This window comes from Coturnix japonica, chromosome 1 (genome assembly GCF_001577835.2).
Source record: "Coturnix japonica isolate 7356 chromosome 1, Coturnix japonica 2.1, whole genome shotgun sequence".
In the NCBI taxonomy this organism is placed as follows: domain Eukaryota; kingdom Metazoa; phylum Chordata; class Aves; order Galliformes; family Phasianidae; genus Coturnix; species Coturnix japonica.
Window position 1 is genome coordinate 71,444,615 of NC_029516.1, and position 26,041 is coordinate 71,470,655.

General features: G+C 43.1%; 1 protein-coding gene across 2 annotated transcripts in view; it reads right to left on the bottom strand.

The window, feature by feature from the left end:
• Positions 1-1,291: 1,291 nt before the first annotated feature.
• Positions 1,292-26,041, bottom strand: part of GTF2E1 (general transcription factor IIE subunit 1) — a 45,699-nt gene continuing 20,949 nt past the window's right edge. For both annotated transcript variants that reach the window (XM_015874643.1, XM_015874652.2), the window contains exons 3-5: positions 11,652-11,853; positions 6,326-6,570; positions 1,292-2,951 (exon numbers count right to left, since the gene is read on the bottom strand). In XM_015874643.1, the coding sequence (XP_015730129.1) occupies positions 2,521-2,951; positions 6,326-6,570; positions 11,652-11,853 (878 nt within the window). In that variant the 3' untranslated portion in view covers positions 1,292-2,520. The remainder of the gene's footprint in view (positions 2,952-6,325; positions 6,571-11,651; positions 11,854-26,041) is intronic.

Consider the following 26,041-nt stretch of genomic DNA (forward strand, 5'->3'; position numbering starts at 1 on the left):
TCAGAGGGCATGGCCACATCAGTCCAACAGGTACATTATATTATCCTGTACCCTCAGGCCCCTTAGTGGCCCCACAGCAGCAGGTACCTCGGGATCCAGGAAGAGGAGATGCTGCTTTTCTGCCCTCCCTCCCTGGGATCCTCAGTGTTAGGGCTTTTGGGGTCAGGAGCATAAGCAGCTTGAGGAACCTGTTATCTTTTCCAGCTTGAACTGATGAGCGCACTCATCAGATAAAATGCGCTTCAAGCTAAAAGCAGACACGGGAATGGTTTGAATGAGGTTAGCAGAACAGCCACACAGGAAGGCTTCAGAGCCGGAGCACTCTCTGTATTATTTGATTAGCATGAACACAGCTCATGCGGTCCAGCAGCTGGAGGAAGGCTGTAATGCCTTCCTTCCTCTGGACCTCTACCTAGTACCTATCTAGTACTACTACCAGCCTGCTGCAGCTAGAAAACCTACAGCTTCAGTTTTCAGACTTAAAAACCACTGGAGTGCTATGAGCACAAGTAGCTGCATGGCACTCAGGATTAGTTCTCAGTTTCTATCCTCGGCTCTCTGTAAAAGGAGCAGCTTTTCTCCAGGGTTAACCTTGAATTCAGATTAGATTTGAGACAGAACTGGCAAAGAACTTTTTTTTTTTCTGTGAGCTGCTCATTGAGTCTGACTTATCAGCTTGATTCTAGAGGCTTGATATTGGATCCATCTGTGCAAGAGCATCATTTTAGCTGGGAACAAATGTCAGTGAGGTCTCTCCGTAGTAAAACTCTAAAAGAGAAGGGAATGGAAGCGCTGATCAAAAGGACCCACTCTAATCAAGCATCCTTGGGAGTGCAGAAGATAGCAGGAAGCATTCATGGAGCAGAGCAGAGCTATAGTGTGGGATTTAAAACAGTCCCAAAGGAGGGCCTCAAATGGGTTGTTTTCTTGAATCAAGTAAATCAAAATGATAAGCAAAGACTTCCAACTAGACACGTAGAATCACAGAATGGACTGGGTTGAAAAGGGCTGCAAAGATCATCCACTTCCAACCCCCCTGCTGTGTGCAGGGTCACCAACCACCAGACCAGGCTGCCCAGAGCCACATTCAGCCTGGTCTTGAATGCCTCCAGGGATGGGGCATCCACAGCCTCCTTGTGCAACCTGTTCCAGTGTGTCACCACCCTCTGAGTGGAAAACTTCCTCCTCATATCTAACCTAAACCTCCCCTGTCTCAGTTTAAAACCATTCCCCCTTGTCCTGTCACTATCCACCCTCTTAAACATGACAAATTGGAAGACAATAAAGGGGAGAAGTTTCCATGTATTTATTCCACTTTAAAATGACTTAAAAGCAAACTTAAAACACTTTATAAAAAGGAGTTCAAAATATCAAGAAGCTGAAAATCAAACCATAGAGGCGGCATTACAGGGTTAGCAGAACCTAAAAAGCAGAATTAGTGTAAAACAGATTTACAGCCTCAGTGAACAGCAAAGTCAGACTGCCCATGTAAACCGAGCAGCACGCAATGCTGCCCCTACCCTCTGAAACACCAAATTCTTTTATCACTTTGCTTGCTGGATAAGAAAACACTACAATTTAAAAGAAAAACGTCACTTTCGGCTGGTAGAGAAAACATTACAAATACGGTATTGCTCTGTAGGCACTGGTATGTGGTTTTCTATGAGAAAAGAGCATGCCAGAGCAGAATTCAAAATCGCATGATTTCACTTAAATTGATGCAACCTGGGTGTGAATGAAAATACAAACTAGCGATGCTGTTTCTCTGGTAGTGCCTGACAGCAGCCCTGCACACAGCGGGCCATCGCTGCCCTGGAGGCTGGACAGAGCTCGGCAAAAGTGCCAGGCAGCACTGGTAAGTCAGAGCTCCCTGACGGCTCAGATCCATGAAAGGCTTTTGTTACACCGACAGAGTGGCTGTGTGCTTGCCAAGACTTTCACTCTGTGTTCTGAGTTACTCTTGACCTTGAGGTGCTGAGGTGACTAAGGAGAGAGGGGGAGCAAAGAAAGGAACGTGTTGCTGCCCAGAACAGGGGCCGTTCAGCTGTGACTGCACCATGGCCAGCGGCTGCTGGCAGGAGATCAGCCACAAGTACTGCCCAAGCAGAGCACTACTTCCCTCTCCTCTGAGCTATGCACACCTTCTGCAGAACACTCTGACCACACCATGGAGCACTTGTGTTCTCTGAGGGCAGAGACATGGAGCTCACTAGGACCTGCAACAAAAATAGACCCGAGCAATTGGGGGGAGACAGCTGCTCAGCCGTGGAGAGGGTTAAACCAGTGCTGGGCACCCTGAAGTAGATTTTTAGCTCGCAAGCATCCTCACTTATCCTCCCCTACCTGTTTTGGCACACAGAGCCTTCCTGCTCCCCCTCTCTGGTGGGCAAGATGCCTGAGATCAGCAGCTCCAAGCCCCAGTGTCCCTGTGCACAGGTGAGGAAAGATTCAGTCTTCTGTTTTACTAGGAAGTCTCTGGATTAAAAAAAACTGTTTAAAAAATGTTGTGGCAGGAAGCAGTTAGTCAAACATATCCTCAAACATGCGTCGTCCCATGGCTATATAAACCTCTTTTTCCTCCGGAGTCATCTGGGCCACCAGCTCAGGGCGCTGGCTCACTTGGCTGTAAGTGTGTGGACGCCCAGCCACCGTGACGGTGGGGTCCTCTGCCACCACCTCAAATTCTTCCTCCTCATCCTCCTCTTCCAGCCCGTACGCCATGGTGGCTGCAGCAGGAGGACGGGGAGGAGTTTCTTCCTCTGACTCGCTGGTCTCACTCTCGGAGTCACTGGCATTGGCACCGGAGAGAGGAGCAGCACCTCCAGTGGCGACTGTAGAAGCGGAGGGTGTCTTCTTCTCATGGATCAGCAGGGCACGCATCACCTCTTCATTATCATCCAGAGCTGCCCGGCCCTCCTCACGCTCCTGGAAGGCATCCAGGTCCCGCCCTCCTGCAAAGAGATTGCAAAGGAATGAGAGTTTCCCCAGGGAGAATAGGGTGCTGGAACTGAAGGTGCCCTGAATCTTAAATTCCCTTCTGCTGCTGTGCATCCTCAGCTGTGTCACAACCCTTTTGGGTGCCCTTAAGAGATGGAGAGAATGAAGTTTTCTCTTAACTGGAGCACTAGATGATCTTTGAGGTCCCTTCCATCTTCCAACTTCTGTCTGTTTAAGGAACTACTGGATAAATGAGAACAGACTTCAACAGACATGGAGAAGGCTGAGGCACTCAGCGAGTTCTCTATCTCAGTCTTCACTGCCAGTCAGGCTTCCCATAACTTATACATCCCTGAACCTCTAGATGGGGGCCGGAGGAGCAAAATGCAACCCACTGTAAGAGCAGTGCAAGTTCAAGACCACCTATGAGACTGAATCTATACAAGTATATAGACTCTATAGAATCTATGGATTCTCTATGGAATCTATACAAGTATATATACAAGGCTAGACAACATGCACTGCAGGGTCCTGAAGGAGCTGGCTGATGTGGTTGCCAAGCCAATCTCTGTCATATTTTAAAAGCTATAGCTATCAGAAGTCCCTGGTAACTGGAAAAAGGAAAACATCGCTCCCATTTTTAAGAGAGAGAAAGGAACACTGGGGGAATTGCAGGCCGGTGAGCCTCACCTCTGTGTCTGATCATGGAACAGATACTCTTGGAAGCTATGTTAAGGCAGATGGAAGATGAGGTGATCCAAAAAAGCCAGCAAAGCTACACCAAGGTCATGCTGTGCCTGACCAAACTGGTGGCTGTGGTGGGTGGCAACTCTTTCCATGACAGGGGAGCTTGAACTAGATGACCTTTAAGGTCCCTTCAGATCCAAGTCATTATATGATTCTATGGTTCTATGATCATGGGGAGCTTCCAGCACAGGCTACAAACACAGAGCCCAAGCCTGGCCCTACCCTGCTGAGCTCTTCATCTATAAGGATTAAGATGGATCCAAGCAGGGAGTATAAGGAAATCATGTGTTATAAAACAGCACTGTTTACAGACTGCATAAAACAGTCTGGTAAGCTCGGGATTGCACTTATCAGGCAGGAAGGGGAAAAGTTCATTAGAGGATCATGGTGAGAGTGCGTGGGATTTATCCTGCAAAGCTGATGAAGCTCACAGCCTGAAGCCACACTGTGCAGCACAGCGTGCAAGGCTGTGTTAAAAGAGCTGCCTTTCCACATGCCAACCTGCAGCCGAGCCAGAACAGTGAGGCCGGTCTGTCTGGCTCTCTACCTGCATCTTCTATCTGAAAGGGACTGCGGTTTCCCATCTGGCAGATGCAAGACCTGTGTCCCTGTTTCAGTAAGGTTAGCTGCACAATAGCTGAGAGAGGTCTGACGAGGTTTGGGCAGGCAGGGTGTCTGCAGTTCACAGATTCAAAAGCTAAAATTCTTGCTCAAGAAGTGGCTTTCTTGAAGAAAACATCTTATGTTTGCTGAGTACTGTGAGTCTTCTTAATATCAGTAAACCTACAGGCACTAGGAAGGAAAAAAAGAGATACAGAAAACCTTATGTACCAAAAAGGTCCAAAAAGTAGGACAGACTCCCCAAGGCAAACTTTCTCTCTTGCACCAAGAGAAGCTGTGTGCAAACAATTGCTGGAGCCGATGTGATGGCCTTCTGCTTTCATAAATTAACACCGCTTGCCTTCTTTTCCAAGACCTGGGATGTGAGCCCCACATCCAAGCAGCTGGCACCCAAGCCTTTCCCTCAAGAGATCAAAAATGCACTTGTTGAGATGAAAAAATGCCGAGAAACAGGTAAACTAAGGAAGAAAGTTCTGCATTTTGCACTGAAAGCAAGGGGAGTTTGTGGCCACCCCTTTCCTGTGGTAAAATAAAGGTCAAAAGACCCACCTCTAACTTCATGGGAACTGTGTTCTATTGTAAATGAAGCTTTAGTAACAGGTGATGGCCACAACTATTACTAATATACTGAGAAAATTCTTCAAAGAAAGGAAAAGGAAAGGCATTAGGTTGGCAGCCTTATATTTGCCTGCCTGTCTGTGATTCTACAGCACAAAAGACTTTTGTGAGAACTGTTCCTGCCAGATCCAAGCAGTCAATGTTTTCATTTAGCAGCCCCAAATTTTATTCCTTCCTATTTATGACATGCAAGAGTCATAGGAATGTGTTCCAACAGCAATTCCAGGCTATTTCCACAAGCTCCCTCTTTGATCTCCAGCAATGAGGTGAAGCAGTGATGCCATTGCACTGTAGGAGATACACTCTCCCTCCATGTTCTTCAGTGTCATCTGAGAAACATTTATGCTGTGTACATCAAAAGTTGTCTCAAGGAACCCGTTTAAAAATAGAGGTGAACTGAAAGTCTAGTAGAAAAACATGATGGGAACTCTTATGTCTCCTTGTGTAACATCACCTGGTAGGCTGCAACAGGAGGTTCATTTAATTACCACCTTGTTTGATCTATTGGGATAATGTTATAGATCCATTTGTACTGAAGGCGTTGCATGCAAACAACATCAGCAGGTATTTTCTGACCATTTGTTCACATCTCCTTCTACATATAGCATTCCTCTCCTCTTTGGGTGCTAGGGAAGGAGCTATTTCGGGATCTCATGCTTATACACAATTCCCTTTTGCCATCTTCTGTTCCTAGGGCACCAACAGGGATTATTCTATAATCCCTAAGTGACTTGGAAGACTGCATCTATTGATTTACACTCACACAAATGACAAAAGGTCTCTCTTTCCTATTTTTAGTGTGTAAGTTTCAATAGCAAACTTAGCAATCCAGAAAGTTTCTACTAATGCCTACAAGATCTTAGCTATAGTCAGCCAACGTGTCCTCAATATGAATGAAAAGAAAAGCAAAGACGATGAGAAACCAACAAAAAGCAAGGACTCACCTGTGACAGGCTTCCCTGCTGTGCTTATTTCTGATACACTCTTCATATAAAATATTTTGTATGAGGGGAGCACCAAAACACTGCTGGGGGGTTTGATAGGCTTCAAAGTCACCAAATGTTAATAAATGCTAGTTTCCAGTAGTGTCCCATTGGGGGCCAGCTTTCTAGATGAAACTGAAAGACCTTCATCCAAAAGCTATAAACTCTCAAGGTATGAGAACATCCATTAATAAAGGTATAGGAAGAGGTAACAGATAATTAACATTTCAGAAGCACAAACAATTCTATGCATCTAATCGACTGGGATTTTTTACATCTACCTACACCACAGGTGCTTTGCACAGGAGAAGGGAGCTGACAACATCTGAAGAGCTGGGACCAGCAGCTGTACACATGGAGTAATATATTTCTGGCATCACATAAGCAGAGCAGCACTTCTGCTCTGTGAATTTTCTTACCATCCTTGATTTCATCAGGATCGTAAGCCCCCTGCACTGTGCTCTCCCGTAGCCAAATTGGCCTCTCTCGGGCTGGCTTTCCTTCACTTGCAGATCTGTTAACATCCTCCTGATCTTCCATGCTGATGACAACATTCTGGGTATACAAGTCCTCATAGGATGGTCCTTTCGTAGTCCAGGCTTCTCTGTGATGTCCGCCCGTAACCCCAGCTGTCCCTGAACCAGTCCCAGCTGTACGTTCTTTGCTACAGAAAAATCAAAGAGACAAAAAAACAGAGCACTCAGAACAAACCCCATTGGTCAGCATTGCAACACTTAAACTAGACTATCTGCACCAAGAATTTTCATTTCTAACGCGTGGTCCAGGAATTTCTAAAGCAGTTTGCTGATATGGGCAACTTGTGGTCTTTAATGGGAAGCCCTACACAAAGCCACAGCAACTTCTAAAGCAGGTGCTGAAGAGAATAAGTAATATTAAGGATGCTGATGTACTTAATATAAAAACAAATGTACAATTCCAGAATACCTTGAAACAAAAGTCACAGCAGCAAAACTTGGTCCCACAGTAATCTACTGTTTGGCATCTGGTCACTTTTTATGCTTTTACACAGCAACTTTATACTGCATAAAATCCATGACTAGATTTGAAGCAAGTCAGGTGATAGCAGCAAAGACCCTTCATGCTCCATCTGTGAGACACTAACCTCAGGGCTCCTGAAGGGGTTAACTCATCGTAAAAAATACCAATCTAACCCTTGCTTGAATGGTGAGTGACAGTGCTCATCTCCCCTCATTATGCAGCATATCTGCACTGTCCATGGACTGCCCTGGGAGGAGTGGGAAATCCAGGCAGAGAAAGATGAGAGGACAGCTTCAAACCAGGGACATGGGTTGGGCAATGGGCTTCGCATGGTGCTGGAGAGTAGGAAGAGATAAGAAAGAACTGTCTTCACAGCAAAAAAAAAAAAGCTGGAGGGGAAAGGTGATAACAGAATGTGAGGGTAGGACAGGCACAGTCTAGCACTGCTTTGTGTTCTGAGAGGAGCTGCTGCCGGCACATTTTCCTTCAGGCTCCCTTCTAGCTCAGGGGACTGATGAAGAAAGGAAACAGTCCTGCTTGAATGTGATGGAAAGAGGACATCAGGTGGAGTATTTTCTGCATACTGATGGGAATGAGCCGAAAATACTCTCTGGCTACAGATGCAGAAGAATGGAAGCTCTCTGCTCTCCAGGTGGGGGAAATCAGTGGTGACTATTCCTCTACTTCTGAATTGTATTTCATTTTCACAGATAAACAATAGATTCTCTGCACATTGAGCCCATCCACAACCCCTGTTAGATGCCATAGAATTGCAGCCATCCGACTGCCAATGGCAAAGGCTGCTAAGGCTTTTCACGGTTACCAGACCTGCATGGGTTTCTCCTTTTTGTCCAGAGGAAATCAATGATGGATGCTAACAGTGTTCCTGCTCTGCTGCCAGCTGCTATCAGCTGAGCTGACACAAGTTGTGAGCGAGCATGGTTCATTTGCTGCTATCTACCCGGCAACCTTTCCTCCAACGGAGAAGCTTAAAATAAGGTTGCAGTTGGAGACCTGAGTAATACTCATCTTTTTAAATCAGTGAGGATTTAACCACTGCTTGACAAGCTAGTTCTGCACATTTTTTAAGTGTAAACAAGGGGGAAACACAGGCAGGTGATCATCTTTCTTCCCCAGATATAAAATATCAGCGTGCTGAGCATCGGTTAGGACTGAGGACTGTTCACAGCCTCTTAATAGTGCATTCGCTGTGATCCAACAGCAAAATACTTCCCAATGTTTGTGTTAGCATGTGTCCACACGCTAAGTGCTCCTCTCCCACAGGCAGCCCCGCTAGGAAAGCTTCACAGCAACCTTGAATTTCTGGGCTGAAGGAAAAGACTCGTGCACATGCACAGCTTATATAACCTAAGGAACCACACAGAGAGACCTTCTTCCCAGTGTGTTATTTCAAGTGTTGGCACCTTTCAGTTTTCCAAGACAGGCATGTGTTCTGTGAAAAGCACCGCTCTGCTTCCCACACAATAGAAATCCGTAACCAGCGTTTCCCTGACAATTTTATGTAATCCACTTTCCTCACAAGATGCACAATGCAACTCTCCCCCAGCCTCTCCCTCTCCAGGCTGCAGTGTGACAGCTAAATACTCTCCAGTGCCAAGAGCCGCCTAATAATACTTTCACACAGAGGTGCCCAGAAGTAGATTCGAAATGGACTTCTTGCCCACGCAGTATCATTTAGCCGCAAAATACTTATTCTGTAACGTCAGGAACATTTCAAAATGAAGGTAAGAGCTGTAAGAAACACCTACAACATGAATTACTTCAAACCAGCTACTGCAATGTGTCACATTCACCTGGAATAATGAAGACATTTTGTCGACTCTCAGACCTCAGTGAACTTTGTGAGCGTATCCCAACTCACCGCATCATTTATGCAACTGCATCTCCAACCGTACCGCTAGAAGGAGTGGGCAGCCTCAAGGCTATGTGACCAGCAGAATATTCCTTACTGCAAGAAGAGATCTTACTGTTCAGCACACCCATCCAAGAGATGGGATTAAACACCCTAGATCAGGCACCTGAAAAAGGCTAGGTGTGCAAGCTGCCTTACAGTCAGCACAGGGCAGATGAAGGCAGTGCACTCTTACAATACTTCCTCTGTTAGATCCAAGATGCACTTCTTCACCTGGTTCCAGACATTGCACAGCCACCCCGGAGCCAGGAACTGCTCAGACAGCAGAAGCTCAGTGGCCCAGCTCTACATTTGCTCTGTCACCCATGGGTTGTTTAACCATGATGGAGGTTGCTCCATGAGTGGTTAAGCTACAAGTATGACATAAATAATTCTTAACATAGCTGAAGTATGGCCCACAGAAACCACAGTGTGCAATGGGAAAACAAGTTGAAATTTTCATCTCAAGCCTGTCCAGGCTACTAATTAAAGGTCTTGCAAAACAAGGATAACTCTCTTTGTGCTGTATTTGAAACAAAGCACTCTTTCATTTAGCTGTTCTTAACAGATTCAGCTTCAAAGGAAACAACCTGTGGTACTTGATAGCATGACCACAAAAAAATGAATTCTGTGAAGATTAATGCTATCTAACACCATGCTATTCTGACATAAGAAAACGAAGGGGATATTAAAATCCATCTGTTACAGGAAATCATGCAGAATGGCTCAGATAAAGCACGTATATTTTGAAAACTATGTGGCTAACTCACACTCTGCCAAGATTAAGCAAATTAATGACTCTTAGGAAAGTACAGATGGAGGTACGACCAGTTTCCATGGCAGGTGAATGACAATTGCATGCAGTTGGTGTAGCTGGTTAGAGCTTCAGCACCCACAAGTTGTCTGTGTCTGTGCAGAGAGATGTGAGCACTTTGTGACCTCTTCTGTCTGTTTCAGAATCATCAAAAGTCAACTCTGTCAATGATTTCAAAAACTCAAGACCCTATAAAATGGCCATATTAAATAACCCAGGATTTGGCACTTAAAAAAAAACCAACCTCAGAGCAGTACTTTCATGCAATTATCTGCCTTGAATTAATAAGAGTTAATAAATAATTAAATCATCATATGTGCTGAAGTAAGTTGTGCTCAAGAAAGGATTTAAAAATGCTTATTTATTTTGTCATTCCTTGCTTGGAGTAATTAATCATTTACAGTGTTTTTTAAGTATTTAAGAGTCAAGCAAGTGGGTGATCCTATTTAATCATGGGACTGTACCAAGCTTCTGCTGTGCTGACTTTCTGTGCACTGAGACCAGGTAGCCATGGGGAAGACTGAGAACTGACCCTTTTTTTGGTGGGGTTATCCCCGTTTTAGTACACAAACTACAGAACGTAGCTTTTAAAGCAAAATTTAGTGATTCAGCTTGGGAACAAAGGCTTCAAAGACTCCCCGTATCAACACAGACATATTGAGTGACCTTGGAAAAATCTTCTCCCCTCCATATACTGCTTCTGTTTTTCTACCAGAACGATGAGCAAAATTAGCTACATCCTTGGCTAGAAAAAGACTATGAATAGACAAGTAATTTTTATTATACTAATTAGAAACTGTCTAGCATTAATATATGATGAACATTCTCTCTCAAGGTTAGCTTGAAAGTAAAGAAAAGTGTTTCTTGCTTGTTCTCCCATTAACTAAAGTCAAGCATCCTGGCACTGTGGGAATGCTTCCCCCTGTGGTACAGATTTTTTTTCTTGGGTGTTTAATTATTTTTTTAAACAGAGAGAAGTACATCACATTTCGCTATAGCTGACAAAACTGACAGCTCCCCACATCTTTCTGCATTATTTAAACATCACCGATTTTTGTTCAACTACAAAAGTTCTGAAAGAAAATGTCATTTCCCAAAGGCAGGAAGGTTTAAAGATCGAAGGATCACAGAATCATAGAATGGCCTGAGTTGAAAAGGACCACAGTGACCATCTCGTTTCAATCCCCCTGCTGTGTGCAGGGGCACCAACCAGCAGACCAGGCTGCCCAGAGCCACATCCAGCCTGGCCTTGAATGCCTCCAGGGATGGGGCATCCACAGCCTCCTTGGGCAACCTGTTCCAGTGCGTCACCACCCTCTGAGTGAAAAACTTCCCCCTAACATCTAACCTAAACCTCCCCTGTCTAAGATTAAAACCATTCCTCCTTGTCCTATCACTATTCACTCTCATAAACAGCCATTCTCCCTCCTGACTTCCTGATTTTCTGACTGGTCATAGTTTCATAGTTTCGTGCGGGTTGGAAGGGACCTTAGAGATCATCGAGTCCAGCCCCTGGTCACGGTCATTGCTGACATGGTTAACCCCCAAAAAGAGTAACAAGCAGAAGGAAATGTGGAAAAAAATACCCTTATTACAAATGATATCTTCAACCTAGTTTTGTCACAGATAGATTTGAAACACAAAGTAGTTAGCACCTGTAGAGCTTTACAAAATGACCACAGCTTGCATTTCCTAAATGCTGGGGCAAAGGCTTGGAATACATCCTAGCTGTAGGTGATGCATGTACCCAGCCCCACAGAAAAGTGCACCCAGAAGGCTATTTGAAGAATTGTAATCTGCCTTGATTAGTTAAAAAAAAAAAAAAAAAAAAAAAGTGGTTGTGGGTAAGCAAGTTATCTCCTTACAAGCCATATATTCCTCAGGGAATCTGTCAGTGGCTTGCACTGTTGGTGCTGAATAAGTGAGTCCTTAATTGACAAGGCTTGGGAAAGCCTCCCAGAGCAGATGAATGTACTACAAAAAAAGCACTATGGTCAAAGAAAACAGGGGCCATTCCCACCTCTGCTTCAAGGCAGGAATCTCAGTGGGCTCTGGTTCGAGGACTTCATAGGCTAAGTTGACATCTTCTGTCTCACGAAGCAGCTTATAGATGGGCTCGATTTGCTCATTAAATCTTGCCACGAGTGTCCTTGCATCCTTTTTTGGCATCACCGACTCATCCTCTTCCACTTCGGTCTCACAGAAAGTACAGCGGAAAGTTCCTAAAACAAAAAAAAGTTGCTAAGTATCAGAAGAAAAGCAACAAGACCAGCTCTTCATGCAGCATTTCCAACAGCAATACCTCACTGTTTACCTTGCTTGATGCTAAATAGCTCTTCTCACTCTGACAATCCCTTTCCACACAGAATGTACCTGGTTATTATTTAAGCAGAAAACAAAGCCAGCACTCTGATGTCACCCAGTGACACCCAGCTTGGGGTACAGTTTCTTGCTCTGAAATGCCTGGATGTGTTACAGTACCACTATTGAGACACTCCCCAATCCCACACACTCTTTCTTGCTAGACATTTTAAATGTTATCTACAACTAAGCTGCAATAGAAAGCTTCACATTGTACTGCTAGGAGCTCAAATATCATCCGTTCCAGGTGCTGGAATTGCTATCTCCCAGAGCAATTCAGTTTCACAATGAAGTGGTGTGTAGCTTGATGCTGCCCAAACTGCTCTGCAGTAACTATTAGTACAACCATCCTCACAGTGAAATTCATGATAAAGGTTGGCTTCTCCTCCTGCTGTAGGGCCATGGCAAGCAGACTAGTCATTACGGCAGAGCTGCAAAAGTATTTCCTTCACCTTAATTTCTTGACATTAAAAATGGTAAACTAACAATTGCATGAAATCAACTACAAATAAGCTTGTTTCACAGAGCTCACCGGGAGCTAGAAAAACAGGTCAAACAGAAAGGCGACTGAAATGGTTGCCTGGCAATGCAGTTACAAAACCTGACTGAACTCCTGCACAGCAGGCCTTTTGGTTCCGTTGCTCCATCTGTGAGCAGGAACCTTAGGGAAGTACTTGCACAGTAGGACCCTGCCATATGGCTCGCTATGAGGGCAGCAGTGCAGCACAATGACTTAGCCTTGAAACGCTGTACAAGAGCAAATCCTGCTGCCTCCCCAAAACTTACTAACATACATCAGCATGCTCTGAGAGTTTTGGATTTCTTGTGTGATTTTTTACTTAATCTTTTCGTGTGGCACCTAAAAATATACAGGATCATTTCCCAGTGAAGAGAATGAAGAAGATCTCTTTTTCACTAACAGGGAGCCTGAGGATAAGTTGTATAAGGGAAACCATAAAATCATAGAATGGCTTAAGCTGGAAGAGGGTCTTAAAGCCCATCCAATTCCAACCTTGCTACAATAGGCAGGGCTGTCACCCACCAGACCAGGCTGCCCAGAACCCCATCCAACCTGGCCCCGAACAGCTCCAGAGATGGGGCACCCACAGCTTCTATAGGCAGCCTGTGGCTAGTGCTTCACTACCCTCTGAGTAAAGAATTTCTTCCTAATGTTTAACTTAAATCTACCTTCTCTTAGTTTAAAGCCATTGTCCTGTCAATATCAGATTCAAAGGAAAAGTTGGCTCTCTCCCTTCAAGTACTGGAAGTCCACAATGAGGTCTCCATAGATTTTACTTCTCCAAGCTAAACAAGCCCAACACTCTCAGCTTTTCTTCATAGGAGAGTTGCTGCAGCCCTCTGATCATCTTTGTGTTTACGTCCAACAGTCAGTGTTAGGATCAGTACTGGAGCCTGCTATATCACGGATGGTAAGTACAAACACAGTTGGAAGGAGGGGACTGGCCCATGGTACTGGAGCGTGACATAATGAGACAAGTGTGCAAATCTGTCAGAATCACAACTAATCAGAACAACTATACAAGATGTCAGCCCAGCAAAACTTGAAGCCAAACTTTGGTCTGCTTATCCCACACCTGAGGCTATCAGCGTGACAAACTGGCACAAGTGAAATCAGTTTAAAATAATGAGCACATCTCAGTTGCCGTAATGGTCTAAGTGAACAAAGACGAGGAAAACTCTCTGCTTTTTACAACCTACTCCCTAACTTCAGCCACAAAGTCCTGTTGCGTGTTCCTGAGACAGCTCGTGCTGTGAAAACAACACGTCCATCTGTGAATCCCATGAGTATATGCAAGAGATTAAAGTCATAGGGAGAATGGTTCCAATTCACAGCACCAAAGAATCAGACAATAGAGATCTAATGAAACGGAACTCCTGAAGCTATCGTGGCTTTTCTGCAACTTCCACCCTTCAGGGTTTGTCATGAGAAGAAAATAAAATTAATAGATTACATAAAGAATCTTGAGAATGAGAGAAATGACAGGCTTCCTCCATTAATATGCTGATTTTTTTTTGTGGTGATGGAGCATTTCAGAAGAGGCGTATGTGATTAGAGAACTGAGAAGTTAGTTTGCCATGGCAGATGGCATTTATATGTTGCAAACCTCTTCTGTTAGACATTAAGAGGTCACAAAATGTCAGCAGAGCTTTTATGACACGGCACATCACATCAGCAGTGACACATGCTCCTTATGAACATGTACTGCATATGACAAACGTGAAGTGAAGGCCATCCAAGGATTGAGAATGGCAACGTTCCCACTCTGATGACATATTTCTTCCTTCAGTATAGCCACAACTGATGGCTTTCCATTCAAAGACACGGCATAAGGCAGGGCAAATAGATAACCTGGAGCTTTCCTGCATCTTGGAAATACCAACAGAGAGCGCATATATCCTGTTCAGGCACACACAAAAGCATGTTAAAAACCAGCCATGTGAAAGATCTCATCTGGTCCCATGCTCTCAAGGACAGATACACTGGTCATCTGGCTCCCTGAGGCATGCTGTGATTAAAGCAGCTCAAGCTCTGAAGTATAGGGCCAGCATATTTACACACAATTCCCAATGACTTTATTTCATTCGAGAGAAGGAAAAGGTCAGTCTTCCCCATGCATTACACGCACAGTGCCCAAGCATGCGTGCTACATCTGCTGTAACTCTACTGGATGCAAAAACACAGTGATGGTGCAAGAGGAGCTAGCAGAGATAGGAGACATCAGAGTTAATACTGCTTCCATTATCTTAGTTTGGCTCATCACACATTTACACATTTAACTGAAAAGAATCTGCCCAAGGCCTTCTATAGAAACACTGAATTGTTTGGGTTGGAAGGGACCTTAAAACCCATCCAGTTCCAACCCCCTGCTACAGGCAGGGTCCCAGGAACACCTCCACAGTTAAGGCACCCACAGCCTCCATAGGCAGTCTGTTCCAGTACTTACAAGGATCAAGCTCATATCCAACCAAAGGGGTCTTTCTTCCACTCTGCCCTTTAAAATGCTGCCTCAGATCTACATTATTCTGATACTTACAACCTCAATTTACTCTCATTCATTTCAAACCTATATACTGTTGTGCCAAAACATGCACCTCACCTCAGCTAGCTTCCATCTCGTTAATCCTTCAGATATATTTACAAACTGCTGTCCTACTAATTCCCTCCACTTTTATTTTGCCAGTCTAAACAAGCCATGCATTTATCTCCCCCTAATAAAACTGGCCACCCATCCCCTTGGCCATGCTATCTGTCTCATAACACACTTAGTCCAGTTTGCTCTCATCCTTCTGCTGTACAGAAAAACCTGAAGTGTATGTAACTCTCCAGATGAGATATCTCAAAATCCCAATGGCATTAGTTCTTCTTCAATAGCTACTGAGACCTTTTAAGATCATGGAAGAGCTGCTTCAATTACCACAAGCTCTAGCAACGCTCCCAGACCTTTCTTCCTCCTTTGCAGTTTCCAGTTGATGAGCTCCATGTTTACAGGAGATGTTTACAAAGGATGCTAGGTGCACAACACTGTACTTTATACTGTGATCATTCAGCTCATTTTTATTCCTCCAGCGTTCATCTCACCCAACTCTTTATTCTTGACTGCAAGCACAAAACATTAAGGTAATTTATTTCAAAATCTGCTATGACCTTCTTCTAGAAGTAGCATTATTACCACTACATGGAGGCACGGACAGCAGAATTTCAGCAGTATCTGCTGATTGGAGCACTACTTGGTTTGAGAGACCTAAGAAATCATAGACACATAAAATCATAGAATACTTAGAGTTGGATGGGACCTCTGAGGGCCCTCTAGTCCAACTCACCTGCATTGAACAGGGACACCTCAGCTAGACTGGGTTGCCCAGGGCCTTACCCAGCCTCACCTTTAAAGTCTCAAGGGATGGGGCTTCAACCTCGTCACTGAGTAACCTGTTCCTCACCACCCTCAATGTAAAAGATTTTTTCATTATACCCAACCTAAATCTACCCTCCCTGAGCCTGAAGCTATTTTCTCTTGTTCTATTGCCACAGACCCTGCTAAAGAGTCTGCCCCCTTGTTCCTGTAGCTCCCCTTTAGATACTGAAACTTGCTCCTTTGAATCTTGTTTCAGCAATAGGCATGAAGTATTTTTACCCATTATCTTCCAGGCTCTAGAACTGGGCATCTCAGCTGACTAGGAAAAACAGTTCATGACAGCCTTGGAGAAGTACTGAAACAACACAGAAACATAGCTGGCTTGAAGGGTCATCAGATCGCATTCCTGTGACTGCTGCAGCCATTTTCTTGTTGTATTTCCCCAACTCTCACAAGTTTTTAGTTCTTCTGCAGTATATCAGACAAAAAGGCCATTATATGCATGCAGCTCATCTTTCACAATGTGGAAAACAGGAAAAAAAAAAAAAATCAGCGGAAGAGAAAATGTCACAGGATGCACAAGGAACATGAATTTCAGCACTTTCTAACACTGAGTGCTTCGTTTGATGTGGAAAAGGGACTATTAAAGGACTGAGGAAAGGACAGGGGTTCCTACCAACAGGGATCCAGAAAAATGCCAGACAAGCTAGAGAGACAAAAGATCTCTTCACAGCAAAACTTGCTATTCAGAACATTACAGCACAGGCAAAGGAAGCTACCTTTTCTCTGTCTCTTACTCTGCTTTCTCAGCCCATCTTAGGTATTCCTAAGCAGTTTAAACTCAAATGGATGCATAGAATGGAAAAGCTCAGCATAAAGTAAGTATTTGACAAGTTTTGCACAGAATATATATATATATTAAAAAATAAAAAATAAAAAAATAAAGAAAAACAGAGCAATTTCAGTATCTTTCCTCCACAAACAATCCAAACTAATTTAATGGAAATACTTTGCAGTCTAAGTAGTAGGCAGAGCTGTCAGTAAAAATTATAATTAAGTTCCTTTTGTTTCTCACTGATTTTCAGGATTTAGAGGACTATTTAGGACAGTACCTAAAGGCACTTCTCCCCTGAATCATTACTGACAGAAATAGTAGGTTGAGTGGCTACACAGTCCTGGATTGTTATTTACCACAACACACTCCATGTTAGTGTATGAGGACAGTCGCCTACTAGCAATAGGAACCTGAGGGTGTTAAACTGAGGCAAAGACAGTTTTAATGACTTCAGTGAATAGTAACAGAGCTAATTGTTAAAGCAACTGACTGTTGATTGGATTAATGATAATGAAGATTAGACTTCAGAATGTGCTGATCTTTAGCTCTCCCAGCTAAAGGGACCGACTCAGCCTTCATGAATCCAACCCTAGCATCTCAGTGAGAAAGCAGCTGTGTGCTGAGAGGGGAACATGTCTGTTTCCACTACAGATGAATTTCCTGCCAATTGTATTGCCTAGTCTTCTCTCTCCCCATCTCTCTTTTCTCCCCATAGCGGAGACCTATAGGCCCACCTACATTCGTATTTGACTTCTGCTTAAGGCAAAGGACAGAAAAAACCACCAAATAAACCTGTCTCCTGAACACCACGGCAATATTATTCCCCCTGCAAGTAATTCAGTGTTTCTATAAATGCATTTAAAAAGCCAATTACAGAGCACAGTGTGTTACATAAAACACAGTGCCACATCTCATCTTTCTGAGAGAGGTTTCATGGCCCACTGGATCTCAGGCTCTTGAGGACATGCCACAGCCCAAGGCTGACTGCAGTACTCAATCCTGAAATGTAACACAGAAAGTGGACTATTTCACTTTAGTCCTGTCTGGGCACCCCAGTAAGATCAGAGCACACGCTGTTTTTAGAGCTCCTAAGGGTACAAACACTGGACCACATGTAGGAAAAGTCACTGTTTAGGGAGCCCAAATTATGGAACAAAACATCCAGCTCTGCCACTGAAACATTTATGAGATCAATACCTCTCAGCATCAGACCGTAAGATTTTAAGGCAGCTTTCTGTGAATTAGGTGATGAGCAAGGACTGTTCACCTGCAAATGCTTTTTCACTGATGCTCAACATGATACAAGACTCCATGGCAGAGGCAGGAATGTGAGATCCAGCTCCTCGGGGCCTCATATACTGTCTAACCCACAGGTACAACAGGTTTGGGAAGCGGTCTTATATACTTCTACTGTAAAACACGCTTAATCAGCCTCTGAAAAAGGCTGATTTTTTTTTAATTCAGTGAGGGCAAAACCCAGTATCTGATCATACAATTCAATGCCATTTCATAATATATGCACGCCATGGTACAGCTCTGACTTTTGAGTTCCTGATTTTGAGCCTGAATAATATTTCTTAAACGTTTTTCTTCTTTAATATAGATTCAGAGCACTGAATTGCCCACCAGGTATTAAACATAGAGTAAACATTTCATTTAGGATTAATGTCAATCAGTTTCTTTTCAAAGCTTCCATTATTATAATATAGATGTAGCAGACACAGCATTTAAGGGCACTTATGCAGCAGCACTATTTCTGATTTAGATGAGGTAATACTGCCAGAAACATGCTCAAGAGGGCTCAAAACTACAATTCTCAGACATTCAAAGAATGATCAAAAACAATTTGTTTAAAATATAAGAAGATGGCTACTTAAAAAAGAGATAAGGCATACTCTAACACAGCACTATTAGCAAACGGTGAAATAAATCTACTCTGTAATTACCATTAACCAGTGCCTGACTGCAATCGGAATAAGATCTCTCTTAGTCGGTGCATATGCTCAGCGTGTAAATGCATAGAAACTGAGAGCAGTGTGTAAATGTATAAAAACTGAGGAACTGCCAGTCCTGAAAACAGAAGGTCTCTGTTCAGCTGCAGAGCGACTTTTACTCAGGCAGTCACATTATCACTGGAATAACTTGGAAAAATGGTGCTGCTAGAATGTTAGTACAGATGGCCAAAAATAGTGTCCAGCACTTGTTCTGGACCTTCTTGGCACAAAATGAACCCTGCTGTTAACAAAAATAGGAACTGCTGAGATAAGACACCCTTGGCAACACCTTAGAATACGTATAGACAGCAGTTCTCATCCTTGAAAATCCCAAGCACTTAGGGGCAGGGAAATCAAAGTAGAAGAACGCACTGAGATTCATTCAAGACCCACCCATGCTCCCACCCCTCTATTTCAGGTGAGCATGAAATACTTCCCATGCCTGAGATCAGTTTGTTAAGCAACAACAGCTTAACAAACAACTTCTGATTTTCTGGGAGAGATCTGTCCTTCCATGTTTACTGCAACTCCCTTTAGAAACATACCAGAGATTCCCTGACAGCAGGGATTTACAGCTCTTATACACCTGCTATGCTACTTGTCATTGAAACAGACACCCATTTCAATAGAAGATGGCTCAGAAATGCCAACAACTGAAAATCTTTACTTCCAAATTCCCTTCAGAGTTTATGCATGGCAAGGAAAATTCCCTACTGTGTGAGCTTCCTCCACAAAGCTACTAGGGCCACCAATGGAGAACAATGGAGATTAATTTAAAAGAAGTCTAAAATGTCATTTTCTTCTTATTATAATAAACTCCAGTTAAAGAGAAGGTTACACAAGGGATTCTGAAGCTTTGTATTTCATGCAGATCTGCTCACATACCCACCAGGAATCTCTTCAATTACAAAGAGCAAGAACTAAGAAGTGCTTAAACCCTCCTCCCAAGGCAGCGTTTGAAAGGCCAAGAAGCCATTGCCAGAAGCGTGGGTTTCCATACTAGGGCCTTAAGGAGAAGCGGGCCTTGGGAGCCTGATGGCAGCAGCTGGCAAAAGCGAGGAGGAAGAAGCAACACTGTGTTCTTTCTAGCTCTTTTCGATGGCATTGCAAGATGGGCCAGAAGAGAGGACACACTGCTCTTCAGTCTGCTTTTCCTTCTTTGTTTTTTGAGAGGCTCTGGAAGCCCTTGACATGGAACAAAGCAGTTTTTTTAGATGCTGGTTAGTTCAGAACAAAGGCAGCGTATGATCAGAGCAGATGCTGTCCTCTTACCTTCCTCTCTGAAGGTCTGGAACAGGCAGCACTCACCGAATCCGCTATTTACTGGTGCAATAGACCATGTCCGCAGCCTGCAGTTTTTGAAGGGTGCCCCAGCACTACCAAGCTATACAATAGCATGTAATAAAAACAGGCATTGATCTCCAATACACTTTTGGGAATTCACTTTTTGCTGGCAATAAAATGGATACACTTTAGCATTTTCTCATCAACTGCCTTGTAATCTCAGTTGTACAAAAGTTGACCAATCCCCTTCAGACATGTATACACACACACTTTGCCTGAACGCCCTGATGGCTCTGCTGTATTGCAAAGTATTATCAATATGTTACATTTTATCATGTGAAACCTCATTTGTAACTTGCAATGAACTGTAGTATCAATATAATCTTTTTTGTTCCTTTAGCTGTTCTTCTATACAGCCATGCCCCTCAAGTTCTTTCTTCTTAGTGAAATGTCTAAAAAAAAAACCCTTAATGTAAAAATTGTGCTTTTTTCTTTACTCTTTTTACCATCTTTTCCCCCTTACTTGTAAAAACTGGCCATGACTAACATGATGCCCAAAGCTGCACCCAGTGGCAAAGAGAGATGCAAAATACTAAGAGTCCTCCTGCAAAGATAGAATTTATCAGAAACAAAGCCTCTAAGACTGAGTTACCAGTTCAGCCTGACCTATACCTAACCAGAAATAAGCCAGTAATTTATTTTGACTCTCGTCATCTGTAACATAAGCAAGAAAAAAAGGACTTATTGGCATCAGGAGTGTTTTATAAATAAAATTTTTCTGGTTACTGCTGTCTCAAATAACCTGCTGGTGATCTGCCATATCACTCATGGAGCTGTTAAGGAGACATATCGATGAAGCTTATAGTAATGCCAGACAAAGCAATAAAAAGCCTCCCTGACATCTGCAAATCTTGGAGAGTCCATTGGGACTGCCTCTCTTTGATGTCATTCTATCTTATTTCTGTTTCAAGTAAATTACCTCTTACGGACAATGTCTCAAATTTGATCACCTGTAAAATAAGAGCCAAAAAAGCTTAAGTTGCCTTTGACTTGCTTTCTATTCACTGTCACAATGCAGAGAGCTCAGATTATTTGACATGGGAAGTGCCTTTTAATGGCCTAAAACTATGTCATCATTTAAAAAGGAAGTGTAAAAGGAAAGAGAAGTGGTTAAGAAAGTAAATTCTATCCCACCTTATATTTCTCACAGTGCATACCTGTGGAAAACACAATGCTAAGGCAGATTGTACATGCCCAATAGCTCTAGATAATAAAGTATTTATTTAAAAGTATTTAACAAATCTTACTGAGTTAATTAGACAGACTGACAGCTTATTTAAGCAATCGCAATTCACTGTTGTCTTCCATTAAGAAACAATAATGTAAAGATACCCAAAAATGTACTCCCTATTTTATTTCTTACTTTGATTAAACAGAACGCCACATCTGCTCACTGTTACAGCACTTCATTAACCAGTTACCTCTGATGCTGTCCTTCAGCTCAGTGGGTTGACCCAGCTTTTGCTTAGTTTATTTTGTGAGGATACAAGGAATTCATGCTCGTGAAGTGTTTTCAGCACAGCAGGTCTCAAGTCCTTTCCTCTGACACAGACAGAAAACCCAAACCAGGCACGTCCATGCGTAATGTTTCATGCTATACATGTAGCTAGTATTCATAAAGGTTTTATAAACCTCTACACAGTTTTATTTCAGGTGTTCTGCAATTCCGGTGAGACAAAGGCAAGAAGAAAGTGATCAAATTTACTGTTGCTTTTTAGGAGGTAGGCATAGCATAGCAACATAAAAGAGCACAAGAACATATTAAAAACAAAACACTAAAAACGTTCCCGTTTTTCTTAAATAGCCTCCTCTCCACAGGAAGCTTCTCCTGTCTTTGGAGATATGTGCATCTCTGATAACTCACTTTACAGAGCTGCTTCTATCTTCTTCCCTCCCTTTTCCCAGGAGGGAGCAGTGGCTTTGCTGATCACGTGCCACAGCATCTCCTGATTAATTCTGATGGACAACCAGCAGCTAGCTGGCGCATCATCATCATCATCGCCCTAGGATGAGCAATAATCTACCTCGCCATCTGCTCACAAATACATCTTTAAGCAGCCATCACCCCCTCCAGTGCCACTTCCCCTGGAAGCGATGTGCTGTGAGGTGGTGACATGGGGGTGGGGGGAGCATCCTGCCCTGTGCCACTGAGAACAGTGGTGAATGGATACCACGTTGGTAGTGACAGGATCAGAGGAAGGAAAAAATGCTGCTTCTTCCCAGGGGCAGGCAATGCCTGATCCCTTCCAGTCGACAGCCCCAAAAGCCCCACTGTTCTTCAGGTCTTTCTTAGGTTTGATGAAGTTGAACAGCAGAAGCAGGGAGGGTGATGTATATGTATGATGAGCATACAGGTCCTTGCGTTTCTTGAGGCCTGTGCAGAATGCGAGAACAAACCTGTGAAGCCGTAAGGCAGTAAGTTGTTTTGAAACTGTAGGACAGCCCGCTGCCTTCACACCTACTTTCAAGTACAGCAGTGCAGCCCAGGAGGTGACAATCACAGTCTCACTGCAGCTATGTCACTGCTGAGAAGTGCTGATGCCACCAGCAAACCACAGGGAGACAACACATTTGGAAACTGATGTCATGTTGTCATACAGACTTAGAAACAAATCAGGTGGAGTCTAAGGTTTTGTGCAGTCAGTGAAATGAGCTATATATCTTTGATGTAGTGTCAGCAAGCTCTGATGATTACCCTACAGAAAATGAAGAACTGCTGAAAGCACTCCCTGTGATATGAGCAAGAACTGTCAAAATTCCAGTGATGATTACAAAGGGCAAAAAGAAAAGCTATGAGGAATGCAAGAAAGACTGGAATCATAAGAGGATTCAGAATCAGAGATGGAAGGGAGAATCAGGATGGAAGGGATCTTAGCAGGCCTCTAGTCCACCCCCTGGCTCAAACCAGGGCCAGCTCTGAGATGAACCAGGCTGCATGAGATTTTATTCAGTCATCCTGAAGACTTCTAAGGTTGGAAACCGAACAGTCTCTCTGGCCAACCTGCTGCACCCCCCGACCCTTCTCATGGGAAAAAAAGCTCCATCTCACATACAGCTGGAACCAATTTATACCCATTGCCTCTTGTATTCCTGTAGGTACCGCTGTGGAGAGCCTGGTACCATTTTCCTGGTCATCTTCTGTAAGTACTGAAAGAAACTGCCCTGCAAAACATCCTTATAAGCATAGCAGGCAAAAACACTGAAAATGAACTGATAATAAGGAAGATGCACACCTAAAAGATAGTCTCAACAACTAAGTATTAATAATAAGTTTCAGTGGAGATAGCCCTACTGAAGGTCTGCCAAGGTCCTTGGGACAGCTAATGAGGGGGTACACATACGTAGGGAAAAAGCGCTAATAAACCAAATGAAGAAATGTCTGCAATCCACATGAAATATGGTAGAGACAGGTAGAAGGTACTGCCCTTAGGTTTTAAAAAGGAGAGTGAGCAGAAAGGGGAACTGTCAAGGCAACACGCTGCAAAAATCTCAGGCTTAAAATGAAGTACAGAATGAACAGGAATCAACTGTGCTGTGCTGCAAACAGTAAAAGAAAATCTGGTTGCTGTGTATGTTAATAACAACGTCATGCAAAGCATGAGACAATGGTATGTTACTCTGCTCCATTCTGCCCTATGACCACCTGTGGTGATAAAGAGACTGCAGCTTCAGATACTGTAGTGATTCCAAAGGAACAAAGTAACAATTTAACACATATGCTTCATTAGGAAAAAAAAAGAACGGCGAAGACAGACTTGTTCAGTTTTATGACAGTCGTGAAAAGCAAGTTTAGGATATTTCACATGCTTTAGTAACAAAAATGGTGACAAACTGTTCTTCAGTTTCTGTAAGGAAATTTAGGTTATGGTATTAAGGCAAACAGAGGATAAGGAGCCCTGGGATATTGCCAGCCTTGGTGGTTCCATGTATCCTGCCTCACAACACCAGGGGCTATCTCCACTAGCCCTCCTCTCCAACTAAAAACAGCCCCCAACACATATTAAATTGAGTTATATGTTTTACTGACATTTCCTTCCCTACTTTATCCCTATTTTTCTAACCAGAAACAAACGTAACATTTTAAAAGCCACAACAGACATAACATTGACAACCCAGTAAGAAAAATTCAAACAGAACTTCTCTCCCACTGCTGGCGGCTTTCAGACAAATAACAACTGTTAACAATAACTTCCCTTGGAAAAAAAAATGGATTCTGTATCATTGTTCTGGTTCACAAATAAATATTCTCTCACTAGTTTTAAGTTATCTGCTCTGTCTTTTAATCCTCAGGTTTCTGGTTTTATCCTGTTTTTCACACTGTGCATTTCAGTCAATACCTTACCAAGGTTCAGAGCCTTCCTTACTGGAATCATAGCAAGCACATGAACTAGCACATTACACATGACTGATACAGACCATCTGCTAACCTGTTTAGCTCCAAGCCACAGCAATGCTTTTGACTTTAACACAGTATTTTGCACATGACTCAGCACCAAACATCTCATGATGCCTTTGTCCTGTTTCTCCAGCTTTCAACACATACAGGCTGAAAGGAGAAGAGCAGAGTATTGTAGGTTGATTCCTACGAGCAACTCTTGTTCACCCCATTCTCTTCTGCTGTTCCTAGCATGGTTTACTTAGGAGCTATGCAATAAGTCATGTATTTTCCTTTTGGTAGACAGAGTGGACTTGCTGATTGGAAAGTGGATTGGAAGAGAGCTTAATTCAGGTGGAATTTGATGAACTGATCATCACTTGAAAAATAAAATAGCTATTTTAGGGGTGAAGGCAAAAACGTACACATATAGAAGGTGACCAAAAGGGCCACCTAAAGGTGATCTAATATAAAGCTGAAAACATTGACCAGAATTTAAGCCAAGATGCTTTGGCTCTCAGTTTGCTACAGCCATTTTCAAGATACCAAAACACAGTGCAAAAGAGTAAAAAATAGTTTAATGCCAGCCACTGATAAAGTAGTAGGTCATTATTTTAATTATTTTATATACATTGTGGGGTTCTTTTATTGAATGTACCTTTTTCTTAATAAAACTCAAACATCATTTCTGTACAACAGTTCCCCATCTCACCCGGATTGAACTGTTCCATACAAAAGAGAAGTTTAACTACATCAGACCATATGTGAGCTTGAATCTAACATGTGCCATTTTAATAGGTCCTCCAGAGTCTTAGAACAAAATTGGCAGGCTTTGTATTCATCTGGTACTTGTGGTAGCTGGGAAAGATTCTTCTCTTCTCACTGAACATAAGACATTTAAAAGGGAGGCATAAACATATAGGTTACTTCACTCAAGAAACAGCAGGGCTTCCTTTACTGGCAGCATCAAGAAAGAAGCTCTGCCACTGACCATTTCAGACTAGATCAGATGTCTGCCTTGGTACAGCCATGCTGGAGTTGGAAATGCCTCTCTCACAAAGTTACTGCCTTGGTAACAAGCTGTGAATGCCTGGTCTGCAACTGCCTGGATTGGAGAGTTAAATAACTTGCCCAGCACCAGTGCCCATGCTCAAGAGGAAATTCAGTTGTGTTATTGGAATATCTAAGGTCCTGCAATTGTATTTTAAAACCAAACCAGTACTTACTAACTTTAGCTTCCTTCCAAAGTCCTCAAAATAGTAGAAACATCAGGTGTGTTAGTTTCTTGAGCTGTCTTTTGTTCTTATTTTAGCAGCATTAACTAACAAACAGGGCCGCCCTGCAACTGATAGTTTGCAGTAGTGGCAGATGAGAGGTTTTACAGCTTCAAACTATGACTTGAGGAAGAAAATGATATGTTTAGACACCCAGCTTTCTCTGAGGATGAGACTGACAGTCTCAACTCAGAGTCTCTTCTGAGCTTTGTCACCAAATGATATCCAGTTACGAATGCATCACACAATTTGGATGGATATGTATACTTACATAGGTGTGTTACTTCATAAACCCTCATTGTAACGCTGTCAGTTATTCTCCTCAGACAATAACACTGACACAGTTATTTTT